This window comes from Scylla paramamosain, unplaced genomic scaffold (assembly GCF_035594125.1).
Source record: "Scylla paramamosain isolate STU-SP2022 unplaced genomic scaffold, ASM3559412v1 Contig38, whole genome shotgun sequence".
Lineage (NCBI taxonomy): Eukaryota > Metazoa > Arthropoda > Malacostraca > Decapoda > Portunidae > Scylla > Scylla paramamosain.
In genome coordinates this window covers 17,501-37,470 of record NW_026973703.1, presented here as the reverse complement: position 1 = coordinate 37,470, position 19,970 = coordinate 17,501, and the positions used below count along the sequence as shown (strand labels likewise).

At 39.4% G+C, this 19,970-nt stretch overlaps 1 protein-coding gene across 8 annotated transcripts in view; it reads left to right on the top strand.

The window, feature by feature from the left end:
* The window catches only part of LOC135097966 (fibrocystin-L-like), a 43,675-nt gene that overhangs the window by 22,055 nt on the left and 1,650 nt on the right, over nucleotides 1-19,970 (top strand). For 4 of the 8 annotated variants that reach the window (XR_010266384.1, XR_010266383.1, XR_010266386.1 and 1 more), the window contains 12 exons: nucleotides 3,894-4,075; nucleotides 5,426-5,544; nucleotides 9,382-9,502; nucleotides 10,547-10,680; nucleotides 11,597-11,708; nucleotides 12,626-12,781; nucleotides 13,722-13,952; nucleotides 15,003-15,170; nucleotides 15,308-15,405; nucleotides 15,807-15,929; nucleotides 16,089-16,374; nucleotides 18,378-18,430. Coding sequence is in view for 2 of the 8 variants with exons in the window: in XM_064000105.1 (XP_063856175.1) it covers nucleotides 3,894-4,075; nucleotides 5,426-5,544; nucleotides 9,382-9,502; nucleotides 10,547-10,680; nucleotides 11,597-11,708; nucleotides 12,626-12,781; nucleotides 13,722-13,952; nucleotides 15,003-15,170; nucleotides 15,308-15,405; nucleotides 15,807-15,929; nucleotides 16,089-16,349 (1,705 nt within the window). In the remaining 6 variants the exon portion in view is untranslated. Of the gene's footprint in view, nucleotides 1-3,893; nucleotides 4,076-5,425; nucleotides 5,545-9,381; nucleotides 9,503-10,546; nucleotides 10,681-11,596; nucleotides 11,709-12,625; nucleotides 12,782-13,721; nucleotides 13,953-15,002; nucleotides 15,171-15,307; nucleotides 15,427-15,806; nucleotides 15,930-16,088; nucleotides 16,386-18,377; nucleotides 18,431-19,970 lie in introns of those variants that run through there. The other 4 variants (XR_010266385.1, XM_064000105.1, XR_010266387.1 and 1 more) reach the window with 4 other exon arrangements.

Here is a 19,970-nt window from a genome sequence, read left to right as displayed (position 1 = left end):
TGCATCATCTGCAAAACAGACTTATATAACTGTCAACTTCATCCATCATATCATTGACATAAACCAGAAACGTTATGATGCTAAGATTGTCCCCCTGTGGTACTCCACTTGTAACTCTACACCATTCTGATTTTTCTCCCTTTATTACTGTTCTCATTTCTCTATCCCTCAAGAAGTCTGTAATCCAATTCAGTGTGTTTCCTTGCAAACCCCCTATATTTTGAATTTTCCATAGCAGTCTCTGGTGTGGTACCTTATCAAATGCTTTTTTTTTAGGTCTAAATAAAAATAGTCTGCCCAACCCTCTCTCTCTTGAATTATATCAGTTGCTCTGCTATAAAAGCCCACTAAATTCGTGACACAAGATCTTCCACTTCTGAAACCAAATTGTCTGTCAGTCAATGTATGTGTTTCTTCTAAATATTCCATTCATCTGTTTTTAACTATTCTTTCTGCTATTTTTGCCACCACACTTGTTAGGGACACTGGTTTGTAATTCAATGGATCTTCTTTATTACCTCCTTTAAAAATGGGCACAATATTGGCTCTCTTCCAGTCTAGAAGAATTTTTCCTTCCTTAAAAGAACATACTATGGTATTGTGTATACCTTCTGCCAGTTGTTCACAACATTCCTTAAGTATCCAGATGGACATTCCATCTGGTCCTTGAGCGTTATTTATATCCAAGTCTTTCATAATCTTTTTAATTTCACTTATGTCCACCTGTATCTCTCTCACCACATTGCCTCTGTGCCATGCTCTTTCTCCTTCAAATTTGCTTTCTCTGGTAAATACTGACTGGAAGCACTTGTTCATTAATTCCGCTTGTAACTGTGTATCTTCGTATGTAATGTCATTTTTGTTAATTTATCTATTGTTTACTTGTTTTCATCTTCCCATTCACATATCTGAAGAATAACTTCGGCACACCTTTCCATTTGTTAACTATATCTTTCTCATAATTCCTTTTTTCACCTCTCAGGATTCTGATATATTCGTTTCTTGCCTTCTTGAAATCTTCCCATTTCTCACTTCCTCTTTTTTCTCCATCTATTCCATGTTGCTTCTTTTTCTTTTTCTTGCTGTTATACATCTCGTATTAAACCAGTTTTTTTTCTTTTTCACTTCCTTTGTTTTGATCTTTGGTACATATCTACTGACCCCTTCATTAAAAATTTCCATTAATATGTCCGACTTTTCCTGCGTACTGCTTGCCGTGAACAGTTGTTTCCATTTAGCCTCTGCAAAATATTCCCTCAACCTGATAAAATCTGCTTTCTTGTAATTATATCTCCCATTCTTGTAAATTTCATTCCTGTTTTCTGTTGCACCACTGCCTATGCTGAATTCAATTAACAGATGGTCACTTTTACCTAGTGGGCACTGATAATTTATTGCTTCAATGATGTCCATTTCCTTTGTAAACAAAGTCTAGCCTTGATGTCGCTTCATTACCCCCAAATCTTGTATTTTCTCCAATCCACTGGGTCATAGTATTTGTCATTATTAAATTTAGAGGCATATATCCCCATGACTCTTCTCCCCGATCCATGGTCCACTCTTCCCAGCATACCTCCTTGCAATTAAAGTCACCCATAAGTGTTATATTGTTACTCTCTGCCAGTATTCTCTCCAAACGGTTACTAGTATCTCTTAACAATAATTTATAATCCTCTTGTGTCCATGCATTTGTCTCTGTGGGTACATAAGCCACTGCAAAATCTCTTCTTCCTTTTCGTTTCCTTTTTGTTTTAATTCTAATTACTTCCGCCATTCCTTCTCCTATTTCAACCTCTTCCACTGTTATACTCTTCTTTATAAGTAACATGACTCCTCCCCCTTTCTTATTATTTCTATGTTTTATCCACACATTATAATTACTATTATCAATTCTTATATTTTCTGTTGTCTCATTTAGTTTAACTTCAGTAATACCCATGATGTCGGGCTGCTTTATCTTAATATAATTATTCAATTCTCGCAACATTGATATTAAACCATTTATATTTGTATTTGCCACTGTCCACTTTTTATTTTTCCATACATTATTTACATTTTCTATTCTTTTTTTTTTTGTCAGATACCACTTCCTGAGCCTCTTGTCTTTTACCTTCCAATAGAACTTTTTTTTCTCTTCCTCTGTTCTTTTCTATTTTTTTGCCTTTGCTTCTTTTATTAGATCGCTTACCTTGAGTCTCTCCTCCTCATTCATGTCCTTTATCCAAACTTTCCTGTATTGCTCTGTCTTGTCCAGTTTCCACACATTCAATATCACTTCCATGGCTGTTGTTTGTGCCCTAAATTTTACTTTCATTGGTTGTTCTCCTCCTATATACTTCCCCAGTCTATGTATTTCCTCAATTTCACTTATCCAGTCCTCCCCTTCTCTCTGTATATTTTTTACAATGTCCTCTGCAACCTTTTTTTGTTCTTTTTCCCTCTTGTATCTTACTGGGTCAGTTTCCTCTTTTAATCCATATATAACAATACATTTCTCTTTGTCCATTGTGTCCCTTACCATCGATTCCTCCTGTTTGATCACTTTCACAATTTCCTTACTTAAATCTGTCTTTTCCTTCTTTTGCGCTTCTATGATTTCTGTAAAGTTAACTTTTTCTTCCTTTTTTTCCTTCCTCCAGATTTGATGTTCACTTTTCATCCCTATCACTTCATTTTCCTGTTTTTTAATAATATCATTGTTTTCCTTCAATTTTGTTTTTAGATCAGCACATAGTCTTCAATTCTTTGTTTTCCTCTTCCAGGTCATGTTGTTTTTTTTTCTAATTTTTTTCACTCTTTCAGTGAGGTCACTGATCATCCCTTCCATCAAAGCCACTTTCCTTCCTTGCATTTTATCATGTAGTTCATTATCTTCCTCAAATCCTGGGAATGGTGACCCCGTTGGCAACACTCCACTCCCACCTATGGCGTCCGCCTTGCTGGAGCTTTTACTCATTTTATTACCTCTGTTATTACTTAAATTTTCTTTTATTTATTTATTTCTGGAGACAGGAGAACTCTACTTGAGCACAGCTCTACTTAAATTTTCTTTTATTTATTTATTTCTGGAGACAGGAGAACTCTACTTGAGCATAGCTCCTACCCGGGAACACATTCTAAGCTCCTAGTGGTGGCCATGGTCAAACAAAATCTTTCTTTGCAGGAGCTTGGATTGCTGGTTGTTTACTCGACGATGATGTGTGTGTGTATGTGTGTGTGTGTGTGTGTGTGTGTGTGTGTGTGTGTGTTTGTTTGCTATTGGTGATGTAAAGTTTTTGGACTATCACTAGTCACAAAAACATCCTTGAAAACTCCTATAACTTTCACCATAATTCACCAGACTATCAGTACCCTTTAAACTACCAACTGAATCCCAAAAACACCCTTGAAAATCCTCTTAACCTCCACTGTAATCTGTCAGTTTATCATTACCCTCCCCAACTTATCACTAGACTAACAAAAACACCTTGAAAACCCCAAAACTTTCACCAGAGCCTGTCAGACTATCTGTAACCTCCCAAAATTATCACTAGAATCACAAAACCATCCTTGAAAACCCCAAAACTTCCACCAGAGCTTGTCAAAATTATCACTAGAATCACAAAAACACCCTTGAAAACTATGAGCATCTGTTCGACTCTCAATACCCTTCTTTAACTATCAGTAGAATCATGAAAACACCCTTGAAAATCTCAATACAAGCTGTCAAGATGAAACACCGAATCATCTTCACAATATAGTCTAATTACAAATAATATCTCTCTCTCTCTCTCTCTCTCTCTCTCTCTCTCTCTCTCTCTCTCTCTCTCTCTCTCTCTCTCTCTCTCTCTCTCTCTCTCTCTCTCTCTCTCTCTCTCTCAACTCTCTCTCTTTCTACTCTCTACTCTCTCTAGGTGTCAGCACAAAGGATGTTCTGCGCCTGACCCTAGACCAGTCCCCACAACACATCCAGATGCACCTTTCCGCTGGTCTGATGTGGAGACGTGGAAGCATATGCCAGTCAGTACTGGTGGCCACCCAACAGAGGCAGAATACAGCCTGCCCGTGGAGGGAGATGAGATTGTGATTCCTGAGAGTAAGTGTGTGTATTTACTGTTGTATTTATATGGGAAACTATACTTTTTGACATCTCTTCTACAAGCACTCTTCTTCAGCCTCTTTCCATGTCCTCTAGTGTTCCGTGTATCCCAGACCATTAAGTTGCTTTAGTCCACCTCCTCTACTCCCTTATATGCTTTATATATCGCAATCATGTCTCCCCTTTCTCTCCTCTTTTCCAACGTTTGTAGATGTATCCTTTCCAGTCTCTCTTCATATGACAAGTCTCTGATACTTGGTATCATCTTTGTAGCTGCTCTCTGAACTCTCTCCAACTTCCTTATATCCTTTTTCTTGTATGGCAACCACACTACTGCTGCATATTCTAGTCTGGGTCTTATCAGCGACACGATCATCTTCCTGACCATCTCTTCATCCATATATGCAAAGACCTGCCTTATTCTTCTCAACAAGTAATTTTGCTAATGTAATTTTGCTAATGTGTCTCTCTGGGGTCAGGTTCCAAGTCAACCTTACACCATTCAACATATAATTTCCTTTTACTCTTCTTGTACTTTTTCCAAATTCTATTACCTTACACTTCTTTAAATTAAATTCCATTTCCCATCTATAACTCCACTCTGATATCTTGTTCAGGTCTTCTTGTAATGTTTCACAGTCCTCTGCACTCTCAACTTTCTTCAGCAACATTGCATCATTCGCAAAAAGGCTCATGTAGCTGTTCACACTTTCCATCATATCATTTATATAGACTGCAAACATGATTGGTAAGTACTGAGCCTTGGGGTACTCCACTTATGACTTCCCTCCATGATGATTTTTGATCTTTTACCAAGGTTCTCATTTCTCTGTTTGTCAAGAAATTTTCCATCCATCTCAGCAAGCCCCCCCTTAGCCCACCATTATGCTTCAACTTCCACAACAATTTCCTGTGTGGCACTTTATCAAAGGCTGCCTTCAGGTCTAAATAAACACAATCAGCCCATCCATCTCTTTCTTGCATTATATCCACCACTCTAGAATAAAAACTCAGTAAGTTTGTAACACACAATTCTCTCTCTCCTCTCTCTCTCTCTCTCTCTCTCTCTCTCTCTCTCTCTCTCTCTCTCTCTCTCTCTCTCTCTCTCTCTCTCTCTCTCTCTCTCTCTCTCTCTCTCTCTCTCTCTCTTGTCTCCTTTGTACTGAAACTGATTTTTTCTTGGGTGTAAGCATAAATTATCTACACTCCTTCACCTTGCCACACTAAACCATGTTCAGTAATACCCAGTAAACACTACACTACACCCTGTCACACCAAACTACACTCAGTTACACCTTATGACATTTTACTCAACTACACTTGATCATACCCTGGTATACCCTACAGGCATGTGGCTCGTTGTGGACACGGCCACACTCAAGCTTGGCCGTGTCTTTGTGTATGGCACCATTGAGTTTGATGACACGATGGACCACAGATTTGAGGCCACCATTATTTACATCCAGGTGAGTAGCAGTGATGGAGGTCAGCACCTGTGACTACCTTGTAGGTACCTGTGTTGTTAGCTGGTTGTGGTGTACAGGGCATCAGCTACACTCCTCTGGTTGTCTTTGTATCTCTGTTTGTCCAGTCTTCTCTTTAGTTAACACTCCTCGCTTCTGTCACCCCTTGCCTCTGTATGTGAGTGTGTTAGTTATATACATACAGAGCCTAAGCTACACTTCTCTAGTCTTGTCTCTGTATCTCTGCTTAGTCTTCACTTCAGTTAACACTTCTTGCCTCTGTCACCTCTTCATTTTAGTGTTGATGCATGTTTTTTTTTTTTTATGTAGGAGGGACACTGGCCAAGGGCAACAAAAATCCAATAAAAAAAATCCCAACTGAGATGCTATTCCCATAAAAGGGTTCAAAGTGGTAGTCAAAAATTGAAGGATAAGTGTCTTGAAACCTCCCTCTTGAAGGAATTCAAGTCATAGGAAGGTGGAAATACAGAAGCTGGCAGGGAGTTCCAAAGTTTACCAGAGAAAGGGATGAATGATTGAGAATACTGGTTAACTCCTGCAGTAGAGAGGTGGACAGAATAAGGGTGAGAGAAAGAAGAAAATCTTGTGCAGCAAGGCTGTGGGAGGAGGGGAGGCATGCAGTTAGCAAGATCAGAAGAGCAGTTAGCATGAAAATAAGGGTAGAAGACAGCTAGAGATGTAACATTGTGGCAATGAGAGAAGTCTAGAAGAGAAATGTCTAGAAGAGTGGTATGAGTGGAACCCCTGCCAGACATGTGAAGCATATTCCATATATGGGTGGATAAGGCCCTTGTATAGAGTTAGCAGCTAGGGGTTGAGAAAAACTGGTGGAGATGTCTCAAAATGCCTAACTTCATAGAAGCTGTTTTAGCTAGAGATGAGCTTTGAAGTTTCCATTTTAGATTATAAGTAAAGGACAGACTAAGGATGTTCAGTGCAGAAGAGGGGGCAGTTGAGTGTCATTGAAGAAGAGAGGATAGTTATCTGGAAGGTTGTGTCAAGTTGATAGATGGAGGAATTGAGTTTTTGAGGCATTGAACAATACCAAGTTTGCTCTGCCCCAATCAGAAATTTTAGAAAAATCAGAAGTTAGGCATTCTGCGGCTTCCCTGCGTGAAATGTTTACTTCCTGAAGTGTTGGATATTTATGAAAAGACGTGGAAAAGTGCAGGGTGGTATCATCAGTGTAGTTGTGGATAGGACAAGAAGTTTGGTTTAGAAGATCATTGATGAATAATAGGAAGAGAGTGGGTGATAGGACAGAATCCTGAGGAACACCACTGTTAATAGATTTAGGAGAAGAACAGTGACTGTCTACCACAGCATCAATAGAATGGTCAGAAAGGAAACTTGAGATGAAGTTACAGAGAGAAGGATAGAAGCTGTAGGAAGGTACTTTGAAAATCAAAGCTTTGTGCCAGACTCTATCAAAAGCTTTTGATATATCCAAGGCAACAGCAAAAGTTTCACCGAAATCTCTAAAAAAGGATGACCAAGACTCAGTAAGGAAAGCCAGAAGATCACCAGAACAGTGGCCTTGACAGAACCCATACTGGCGATCAGATAAAAGGTTGTGAAGTGATAGATGTTTAAGAATCTTCTTGTTGAGGATAGATTAAAAAACTTTAGATAAGCAGGAAATTAAAGCAATAGGATGGTAGTTTAAGGGACTAGAATGGTCACCCTTTTTAGGAACAGGCTGTATGTAGGCAAACTTCCAGCAAGAAGGAAAGGTAGATGTTGACAGACAGAGTTGAAAGATTTTGACTAGGCAAGGTCCAAGCACAGAGGCACAGTTTCAGAAAACAATAGGAGGGACTCCATCAGATCCATAAGCCTTCCAAGGTTTTAGGCCAGTGAGGGCATGCAAAAACATCATTGCGAACAATTTTAATAGGTAGCATGAAGTAGTCAGAGGGTGGAGGAGAAGGAGGAACAAGCCCTGAATTGTCCAAGGTAGAGTTTTTAGCAAAGGTTTGAGGGAAGAGTTCAGCTTTAGAGATAGATATGATAGTAGTGGTGCCATCAGGTTGAAATAAAGGAGGGAAAGAAGAAGAAACAAAGTTATTGGCAATTTTTGGGGGCTAGATGCCAGAAGTAACAAGGGGAGTTAGATCTTGAAAAATGTTGACACTTTCCATTAATGAAGGAGTTTTTGGCTAGTTGGAGAACAGACTTGGCATGGTTCCGGGCAGAAATATAAAGTGCATGAGATTCTGGTGATGGGAGGCTTAAGTACCTTTTGTGGGCCACCTCTCTATCATGTATAGCACGAGAACAAGCTGTGTTTAACCAAAGTTTGGAAGGTTTAGGTCAAGAAAAAGAGTGAGGAATGTACGCCTCCATGCCAGACACCACCACTTCTGTTATGTGCTTGGCACACAAAGATGGGTCTCTGACATGGAAGCAGTAGTCATTCCAAGGAAAATCAGCAAAATACCTCTTCAGGTCCCCCAACTAGCATAGGCAAAACACCAGAGGCACCTTTGCTAAGGGGGATCCTGAGGAAGGATTGGAACAATAGGACAAGATACAGATATAAGATTGTGATCGGAGGAGCCCAACGGAGATGAGAGGGTGACATCGTAAGCAAAAGGATTAGAGGTCAGGAAAAGGTCAAGAATGTTGGGCGTATCTCCAAGACGGTCAGGAATAGAAGTAGGGTGTTGCACCAATTGCTCTAGGTTGTGGAGGATATCACAGTTGAAGGCTAGTTCAACATGATGGTCAGTAAAGGGAGAGGAAAGCCAAAGCTGGTGGTGAACATTGAAGTCTCCAAGAGTAGAGATCTCTGCAAAAGGGAAGAGAGTCAGAATGTGCTCCACTTTGGAAGTTAAGTAGTCAAAGAATTTCTTACAGTCAGAGGAGTTAGGTGAGAGGTATACAGCACAGATAAATTTAGTTTGAGAGTGACTCTGTAGTCGTAGCCAGATAATGTGTAAACTTGGAAGATTCAAGAGCGTGGGCACGAGAGCAGGTTAAGTCATTGCGCACATAAATGCAGCATCCAGCTTTGGATTGAAAATGAGGATAGAGAAAGTAGGAGGGAACAAAAAAGGGGCTACTGTTAGTTTCCTCTGACACCTTGGTTTCAGTGAGGAAAAGAAGATGAGATTTAGAAGAGGAGAGGTGATGTTCCGCATATTGAAAATGAGATCTTAGACTGCGAATGTTGCAGAAGTTAATGAAAAAGTTGAGGGGGGTGTCAAGACACTGAGGGTCATTATCAGAAGAGCAGTCCGACCTGGGGACATTTGTGGTCCCTTCCACAGATGGGGACTCTGAGTCTGGTGTAAGAGTCGCCATGATAATTTCAATTTTTTGAGTGAAAGGTGATTGTGTGTGTGTGTGTGTGTGTGTGTGTGTGTGTGTGTGTTATTAGGTGCTTATAGTTTTGAGTGGAGGAATAGAGTTGTCCTGCCCCCTTGTGTTATGAGACACAAAGGGAAATGTTCAGTGAGGTCACAGCTGGTTTTAATGATAAGTTCACAGCATCCCCTGATCCAGTGCTTTAGACCTCACCGGGAGTAATTATCATTTTGGCAGGTGCCTACTGCCTCCTCCTGTGTGTGTGTGTGTGTGTGTGTGTGTGTGTGTGTGTGCGCGCACATGCATGCATGTGTGCGTGTGTGCGTGCATGTGTTAATCTAATCTTAGTTAACACCCCTTGCTTGTGTCACCACTTTTCTAGTGTATGTGTGTGTTAATCTAATCTTCAGTTAACACTCCTTGCCTGTATCACCTCCTCATCTCTCCACACACCACACCCTGCACTAAGATTAAGACACCTAACCAACTCTGCTGCTCCATCACCACCAGGGAGGCTCTTTAGTGGCTGGCTACTCCTCAGACACTCCCTTCACCCACAGTCTCATCATTCGCCTGATGGACCCTGAAGATGTTGATGCCTATAGCATGAACCTGGGCTGGAAAACTATAGGTATGTGCTAGAACACTGTGGAAGGGTGCTGGAAGGTTGTATAGGAGAGTTGAAAGATTGTTGATGATTCTGGAAGGTTGTAAAGGAGTTTGGAAAGGTGTTTATCTATTAATGGTGCTAGGAGATTGCAAGGAAAGGGCGGTAGGTTGTAAGGGGAGTGTTAAAAGCCTGTTAGTGATGAACAGAGGTTGCAAGAGAAGCTCAGATGGTTGTAAAGAAGTATTTGAAGGTCATTGATGATACTGAGAGGCTGCAAAAAAAGAGGCTGGCAGGTTATAGAAGATTATTAAAAGTTGTTATATTATTAAAAGTTGTTATTGATTCTCAAAGGTTATGATAAAGGCTAGAAAAACACTAGTGACAGAATAACAGTTGACACAACGAAGGAAGACTGCTGATAAGGTAATTAACAATGCATTAACTCTCTCACTGAGATAAACAACAATGCACAGCGCCAAGAATGATGTACAAAATCTTTATAAACACGTACAAGGAAAAAGGAGATAAAAGAATGGCTTTTGCAATTTGTAGTCCCTATAAAGCTTGGAGGCAGCTTGTTCTTACCCGTGAGTGTCTTGTTGTGGGTACCTGTGACTTCCTTGTTGTTGCCTGTGAGTGTTTTGTCTCAAAGTAGCTGGTGATGGAGGAGAGATGTGGCAAATAACAGTGAGAGGCTGAAGAAAATAAGAACATAAGAACACAAGAGAAGCTGCAAGAAGCTGCCTGGTCTACACGTGGCAGTCCTTGTACAGAACATGCCTATCTATTTCCACCTATCACCCAATCCACAAATTTGTCTAATCATCTTTTAAAGCTCCCTAATGACTCGGCTCTAACAACCTGATTACTGGGTTCATTCCATTCATCTACCACCTTATTTGAGAACCAGTTCCTTCCTCTCTCTCATTGAAATATTTTCCAGCTTGAACTCATTATTTCTTGTTCTATCTTGATTACTGACCATGAAAATTTTGCTTATATCACCCTTGTACCTTTGTTATAAAGATAGCTACAGGTGTGAAATGAAGGTCTGGTATGTTGCAGGTGTGTTTGGCTATCTCAGGCTGCATGGGCAGGTGTGCAGGAGATCATGGCACAAGCTTGGGGCCACAGTGGAGGTTGGGACCGGCCACATAACTCTGGCCGAGGATCCTGATGCTTCCTGGCTCAATAAAGAGGTGAGTGGAGGGGTGTCAGATGAGGTGAGATCAGGTTAGGTAAGGTCAGGTCAGGTTAGGATATGTAAGGTTAAGTTAGATTAAGTTAGGATTGGTAAGGTTAAGTTATAAGTTAGATTAGGTTAGGTTAGATTAAGAGGCAGAGAGAAGGAGAAGGCATAATAAAGATACAAAGTTAGATTAATTACGTTCAGGTAAGATAAGCTTAAGTTAGGTAAGATTGAGAGGCAGAGAGAATGGGAAAGCTGAATGAGTAGGTTAGGTTAGGTGAGGTTATTAGGTTAGGTTAAGTTAAATAAGAAACTTAAGGTAAGATTAAGTTAGGTGAGATACATGGTAAAGTAAGGTGAAATTAAGTTAGGATAGATTAAGAGACAGAGAGAAGGAGAAAACTGAGTGAGGGGATGCCAGGTTAGATTGGGTTAGGTGAGGTAAGAATAGGTTCAGTCAGAAGGCAAGAAGATCGGAAGGAAGAAGAGGAAAAGCTGTAGTTGTTGGACAGAAATTTTGCATTGGTATTGTTTATTGTATTTTACTAATATTTCAGAGGTAGTTTGGGAAGGGGAGAGAAGGAAGGAGAAGCACAGGGAAGGAAGGGGAAGGAAAAAGAAGAGTATAATTGGATCATCTATTATATCCCCTTCTTCTTATTCTCTATTTCTCATTATTTTATTCTGCTTTACTCTCTTTAAGTCTCTCTCTCTTTCCCATGTCTTAGTCCAACTTCTCTTCTTTTCCTTCCATTTACCTCTTCTCAGATTGTCCCTTTTTCATACTTCTCTCCCCCTCTGCTTTCCTCTCTTCCCCTTCCATTTATCTCTCCTTAGATCATGTCCCTTTTCATATTGTGTTCCTCTCCCATGCCTTGCTCTGCCTCCCATTCTCTCCCTTCACCTCTCACCACACTGCCATTCAGGTGGGTGTGACAACAACAGGAAAAGAGGCAACAGAGAGCGAAGTGAGGCGAGTGGTAGCAATCAATGGTGCCACACTCACCCTAGACTCAGCACTCAAATTCCAGCACCTTGGTGAGTGTTTTGCTCCTTGTCCTTCACTCACTGAAACATTAGTTTAGTCTACACTCCCACCTCTTCTCCAGAATTCCATCTAGCACTTGGTGGAAGTAAGGAGAATGCATAACATTTGTGGTATATATCAGGTTAAGGAGAAGGAATGCAATGTGTAGTGCCTGAGGGTGTCAAACACAGCATTCTTTGGTAGTCTGATCTTGTAGGAAGAATGGCAGAGAGTAAGATGAATAAGTGAGTGTATGTGAGTGTGACATGCAGTGGGTGGAAGACAGTGACCTGCAGTGAAATGGGAAATCAGAGTGGCTGGAGTATTGGAGAGAATGAGTGAAGTAGAGCATGTAAGGACAGGAATATTTGAGTGTGGTAGATGCAGTGGGTGCAAGACAATTACCTGCAGTTGAATGGGAGGTCAGAGTGTTCAGTATGGGAGAGAATGGATATAGAAGAGCTTGTTAGGACAGAAATAAATGAAGCACAGTGGTGGAGGCTTGAGAGAAGGAGATGAGAGGAGAATGAAAGAACCAAAACATATGAGGATAGAAATAAATAGAGATCCTTCTATCACAGCATTCCATAAACACAAGCATCTGGTATAAGTAGAAAGTAAGTTTGTCATCAGTGAAATCTCTGTCTATTTATCAAGAGAAGACAGAATGAGAAAATTAGAACATGCAAGAAATAAATAGACACTTTCATGACAATCCATAAACACAAGCATCAGATATGAATAGACAGAAGCAAGTGTGTAATCAATGAAAGCTTTCTATTTATCAAGAAGAGACAGAATGAGAGGAGTAGAACATGCAAGGAATAAATAGAGACTCTTCCTTCCCAGCAATCCATAGACACAAGCATCAGGTACAAAGACACACATGCAAGTTTGGCATCAATTAAATCTGTGTATCTCCACCCAGGGGAGATACACACGCTGTCAGACGGCACTTCCATCACACTGGCTGGGGAGGTCGGTCTCCTGAGCCGGAACATTGCGGTGGAAGGAATCACGGAGAACAGCAACGGGGGAAGAATTCTGGTCTCCACAGTCTTCCAGAATGGCAAGCATTATGTTGGTGAGTCTGGAAGATAAGCTGACTGGTGAAGCTTTGGTGAGTCTGGAAGATAAAGCAATAAAGCTTTGGTGAGTTTGGAAGATAAAGCAATAAAGCTTTGATGAGTCTGGAAGATAAACTAGTTGGTGAAGCTTTGGTGAGTCTGGAAGATAAGCTGATTGGTGAAGCTTTGGTGAGTCTGGATGATAAAGTGATAAAGCTTTGGTGAGTCTGGAAGATATTCTGGTTGGTTAAGCTTTGGTGAGTCTGGAAGATAAGCTGATTGGTAAAGCTTTGGTGAGTCTGGAAGACAAAGTGATAAAGCTTTGGTGAGAATGGAAGATAAACTAGTTGGTGAAGCTTTAGTGAGTTTGGAAGATAAGCTGATTGGTAAAGCTTTGTTGAGTGAAAGATAAGCTGATTGGTAAAGCTTTGGTGAATCTGGAAGATAAAGTGATGAAGCTTTGGTAAGTCTGGAAGATCAAGTGATGTTTTTAATGATGATTTGTTCCATTTTCTTTGAATGCTTACTACTGCTACTACTACTACTACCATTACCACCACCACTGCCACCACCACCACCACTACTATAACAACTACTGCTAAAACAATTACCACCACACTCCCTGTACCACACTAAGGAAACGCTTCCCTCTCTCACCATGACTGCTTTCAAAGGCCACTGAGATGACTGACCAGGTTCTCAAGAGTGTTTCTCCTGCTGTTAATGTAGGAATCTTGTTCATTTCTCACTAGAACCATAAGAACATCCTTAAAAACCTGTGTAACTTCAAGTACAGCCTTTTCAGAGCAGAGGTGCAGCCAGAAGTTTTTCAGAGTGTGGTCCTTAACATGCACCACCACTAATAAAACCATTACTACTCTACTATTACCACTACATTCCATCCACCATGACCACCACCAATACCATCACCACTAGTCCTTTCTGTCCCTCCTTCAGGTTCGGCCCAAGTGGATGGCGTGGAGTTCCGTAACATGGGGCAGGAAGGCTTCACCGACATCACTGACCCACGCTACTCCATTGCCTTCCTGGGCCTTGATGCCATTGGTGACCATTCTAGCTACGTCAAGAGGTCATCATTCAATGTCAACTATAATGTGGCTGTTGGGCTCATCAAGACCTTGAACATGGTAGTGGAGGAGAACGTTATCTATCATGAGCTGGATTCAGGTGTGTGTATTTACCTAGTTGTATAGTACAGGGTCCGAGCCAAAGCTCAAACCCTGTACTATACAACTAGGTAAATACACACACCTGAATCCAGCACATGATAGATAACGTTCTCCTCCACTACCATGTGTGTGTGTGTGTGTGTGTGTGTGTGTGTGTGTGTGTGTGTGTTTTATTTATTTATTTATTTATTTATTTATTTATTTATTTATTTATTTATTTATTTATTTATTTTATTTATTTTTTTTTTATGTGTGTATTCATATGGTTTTTCTTATTTATTTACTTATCTATTTATTTGTGCTAGATTCAGGTATGTGTGTGTGTGTGTGTGTGTGTGTGTGTGTGTGTGTGTGTGTGTTGTGTATAGTTTTTAATTAATTATTATTATTTATCTATTTATTTATTTATTTATTTATTTATTTTATTATTATTTTTATTATTATTATTATTTTATTTATTTATTTTTATGTAGGAGGGGCACTAGCCAAGGAAAACAAAATTATAAGAAAAAAGGGCCCACTGAGCTGCTGGTCCCCAGAGTAAAAAGTAGTTGTCAGAAATTACAGGATAAGTGTCTTGAAACTTTCCTCATCAAAGAGTTCAAGTCATAGGAAGGTGAAAATACAGAAGCAGGCAGGGAGTTCCAGTGTTTACCAGAGAAAGTGATGAATGATTGAGAATACTGGTTGATTATTGCATTAAAGAGGTGGACAGAATAGGGATGAGAGAAAAAAGAGTCTTGTGCAATGAGGCTGTGGGAGGAGGGGAGGCATGTAGTCAGCAAGATCAGAAGAGCAGTTAGCATGAAAATAGCGGTAGAAGATAGCTAGAGATGCAACATTGCGGCAATGAGAGAGAGGCTGAAGACAGTCAGTTAGACGAGAGGAGTTGATGAGACGAAAAGCTTTTTACTACCTTTCCTTTAATTAATCATACATGTTTAGTAATTTGTGTAACAGAAACCATTCATAAAGTGGAAATTCATTAATGAAGTCACTAGTGCACTTCCTCTCCTCATTTCCCTCTCATTTTCCATCCCTCTGGCAGGCATAAGACACGAGACAGGCTCCAACACCTACAGGTGGAACCTCATCACAACTGTGTTCTTCCTGGGGACTTATGAAGACAGACAGGAAACAGAGAACTTGAATTGGAGTGGTGCCTTTCAGCTGGACAATGCACCCAACACTGTACTGACTGGCAATGTTGTTGCTGGTACATAACAACTTCTGTGTCTTGTGTTGGTGAAGGATATTGGGGAATGTGTGTCAAGACATCGGTTATTTGTTGTGGTGTGTTTGTCTTTTTTAGTCTTTGTGGTGCTGACTCTTGTCTCTCATGGTGTTGTACAGGTGCAGAACAGGCTGGCTACAAGACCCTTGGAGAGCTGTGCGAGGACACAACTTGGTGGATGGGGAATGAAGTGCACAATGCAATTTATGGAGTCATGGTGAGAGACGGAGACTGAGAGGTGCAAGAATAATTTATAGTATTTTTAGTGCTGCCATACACTGCTGCAAACTTTGCATTGTTGTGTGCAGGCATAGAGAGAGAGAGAGAGAGAGAGAGAGAGAGAGAGAGAGAGAGAGAGAGAGAGAGAGAGAGAGAGAGAGAGAGAGAGAGAGAGAGAGAGAGACAGTGTGAGAGATAGAGAAGTTTTGGTGCTACTAGTGCTACTGTACCTTGTTCCTGCCACCTTTTTGTTGCTGTGTGCAGATGTAGTGAGAGAGAGAGAGAGAGAGAGAGAGAGAGAGAGAGAGAGAGAGAGAGAGAGAGAGAGAGAGAGAGAGAGAGAGAGATAGAGAGTCAGTAGCATTAGCAGTGTTGTCCTAACCCTTGTATACTGTGCAGCTATGGAAGAAGGGAGGCACGGGGCCACTGACAGACTGCTGCAGACTCAACAACTTCTACACCTGGAGAATCTCAGACACAGGCTTCTATGTCCAGCACTATGCCAGCTCCCTCATCACTAATGTAAGCTGGAGGAAGAGGAGGAGGAGAGACACTATAAATTCCAAAAATGCTGTAATATATTGTCCTTAAGACCCCAAGACCTAAGAGAAAATTTATAGATGCATTGAAGGAAGACATGCTTGCACTAGGTGTGACTGAGGAAGGCTTTCTCTCTCCCAGGTTGTCTCTGTGGACAGTCCCCTGGGAGCAATGCAGATCATCTATGAGCCAGATTCACTGAGTCACAAGTTCCACCCCAAGACAGCCAATGCCAGTCACTCCCTGTTTGTGGGTGTCTCCCCATCACACACTTGTGAATACCAGGCATCCAAGTCCCGGATAATGAAGTTCTATGGAGATAAATTTTTTGGCGGAGGCGTCGGCGGAGGAAACACTGGCATCCTCTTAGCATCATTCACCTCTGGATCTAATAAGTTGTAGGGCTGGGCAGGATTCTATAAAACAGGTAATCGCAAATCTGATTACTTGCCCTGTTGGATTCGTGAGATTCGAACCTTCCATGAATCCTATGTACTCTTAAGTTCTTAACAAGCCCCAGGCACCCGAGATTCTTCCTATTGTCTGCCAGGCACGAGATTCGTTGGTGTTTGCAAGGGAATCCAACCACGGAGAGAATCCAGGATTCCCCTCCACCTGTTACAAACATCACGACTCTCTCCCTTTGGCTAGAATTTGCCGAGATGCAGACTGTGTTTCCCATGATGCTTACCAAGGATATATATATATATATATATATATATATATATATATATATATATATATATATATATATATATATATATATGTGTGTGTGTGTGTGTGTGTGTGTGTGTGTGTGTGTGTGTGTGTGTATATATATATATATATATATATATATATATATATATATATATATATATATATATATATATATATATATATATATATATATATATATATATATATATATATATATATATATATGTGTGTGTGTGTGTGTGTGTGTGTGTGTGTGTGTGTGTGTGTGTGTATATATATATATATATATATATATATATATATATATATATATATATATATATATATATATATATATATATATATATATATATATATATATATTATATGAAGAATTCCATGATATAAATATGCAATCATGAAAATACATGTGCAGTTATAGTTGAGTGAGACACACTTCAGCAAGGTGAAGGGCGCACACTATAAGTAACCATTCAGATTGCTATTACTTTCATTAATTTACTTTAAATGATACAAGGATGTTATAGTTATTCATACACATTTATGATAGATTTTCCATTTATTGACAAATAGGGTACATTATTTCCAAATGTTTTCTTGATACATTAACATTATTTTTGGCATCATAATTGTTTTTGCTATTTTAAGAATAACAGTAAGAAAGTAGTAACAAAAGAGTCCTCCTCTACTAAAGTTTGGAAATGAGAAAAAAAAAAATCATATTGTTCCAGACATCACAGCGTATTTCCATTAATTAAAATACTTCTCTCCTTATCATAGTCAATAATTTCCTTAATATTGCATTGGATTTCATTACATTAATTTCCTTAATATTTCCTTACAATTACAATGGATACTAGATAAGCATATGATTACATCCATACATGATTTTGCATACAGATAACATTCAACTTAACATTTCATGTATTTGATGTTAACAAGTGGAAAATAAGAAAATATATACAATAAAATCATGTCCATCACAGAATGTATTATCACATCAGTTCCGTAAAAAAAAGGAAAAAAAAAAAAAATCTATATCACAGAAAATAATTTAATTAGTACTACAGTATGACCAGTAGTATGACCACATAAAAGTTTCCATGAAAACAAAATGCATGCAATACTATAGAACAAAAAGGCATCTAGAAGGATATCACTTGGCACTGGTAGGAAGCGGCTCTTCACATGTTCTTATTAAGGAAGAGAATCATATTTATATTCCCTTCCTTAAGGCTGCTCTGCCTGTGGGAGATAAGCTCCCCTGCCTTGGAAAAGAGTCTTTCTGAGGGAACAGATGAGGCAGGAATGAATAAAAATTTCTTGGCCACTTCACTTAACTTGGGGAAGAGGGTTTCGTGTTGCTTCCACCACGCCAGTGGATTGCTGTCCCTGCATAAATGAGGCTCCTCAAAGTATCTTCTCAGCTCAATAGAAGGGCCTGTGGATGGCTGAGGTGATGAACATGCCAGATTATGCATTTTCAAATCAAATTTACACCAGTGATTTTTTCTTTGGTTTTGTTGTGGCAGTTACTGGCTTTGGTACTGTAGTGACCAAACATATTGCTTGTTTTGGAATTGATAGCTCCACATAATCCCAAATGGGCGCATTTCTGCCACGCTTGGCTGCCATCATGTAGAACCACTGTTTTTTATTAAATTCAGGGTATTTACAGAAAGTCCCTTAAAACAAAAGTAGACTACTCAACTCGATTCCTCTTCCAATCAGACAGAATCCTGACGGATCCCAGATTGAGGCAGCTGACAAGTTTCCGAATAAAGGTACAGTGTGTGTGTGTGTGTGTGTGTGTGTGTGTGTGTGTGTGCATATTTACCTAGCTGTATTTACCTAGTTGTATTGTACAGGATACGAGCTAAAGCTCATTTGAGGGCGTCAGGACCATAGAGACTCAAGTGCCATTTTTTTTTAAATTGAGAAAACTGTATCTAAAGTTTATCAACAATAACACCACTTCTAAGAAAGATATAAATTTCAACTAAGTTTCAGATAAAAACCTTGGTCTTCAAAATTTTTTTACCTAAAATTTTAAAAAATCATAAGTTGCATATGCACACTGGCATGTAAAATATAACCCCTCCCTTTAAGTTTGTGTATATATTTTTGCATGACCTGGAATTTGAACCTTAATGAAATGTTTTACCTGAAGTAAATAATGAAATTATTAACATCTTCCTGATATCACAAGAAAAAATAAAATAGTATGACAATAGTAATAATAATAATAACAGTAATAATAATAATAATAATAATAATAATAATAATAATAATAATAATAATAATAATAATAATAATAATAATAATAAATAATAAATAATAAATAATAATAATAATAAAAGTATAATAGACTCAGAGTTTTGAAAAAATAGTAAATACTAGTATTGGTACTGCAGTACATTAGTTACTTAAAAGAAAGCAACAAATTGAAGGGTGAATGAATGTTATGTTAGAGGAAGTCATGAGTTAGTAATAATAGTGAGACAAAGGATTAACAGGTGGCACTGGTTAGTCACAGGTAAAGATTGGGTATGAAGGAGGTTTGGGCAGGACTGTGTGAGGAAGCGTGAGGAGGGGTAGTAAGCAGTGCAGTGATTGACTCCGGGTGACGTGTTTCTTCTGGAGAAAAACACTGATTGAGCAAGAGATGGTTATGCACTGTGCATCACACACTCCCACTGGCTGGCTCCCTCTCGCTGGGCTTGAGCCTGGCTGGTCTTGAATGAATGCACCCCTTAGTTCAACCAGCCCACACAACACTTGAATCCCATATCAATAAGTTGTTGTGACTCCATTTGCTACTTCAGGACCTTCAACCATATGGAAGCTGAAAAACAGTGTTGCAAATGTCATAGCTGGACAGAGGAAGAGTTGCTAATTCTTTTGATGTATGTAACTCCATATTTGGGGAGGTGATGCTTGAGCCCCTATGGTCCTGATGTCATTTGACCTGTCTCCATAGCTGCAGTTATCCAGTTTCTCTTTAAATTTGCTTACACTAGCAACTGTAAAACTATTACAGCTTAAACTATTCCAGAGATCAGTGCTTTGGTATAGGAAACTATATTTCTTGATGTCACCGAGACATTTACTCTTCTTAATCTTTTTGTATGTCCTCTTCTACATCTTGTTCCCTTATTTACATGTATCTCCAAAACTTGTCGGTCTAACTTTTCCATACTGTTTATTGATTTGCACACTGTTATTAAGTCTCCCCTTTCTCTTCTCTCTTCCAGTGTTATTAATCTCATTCTTACAGTCACTCCTCATAAGTCTTTTCCTTCAATTCTGGCACCATCTTTGCTG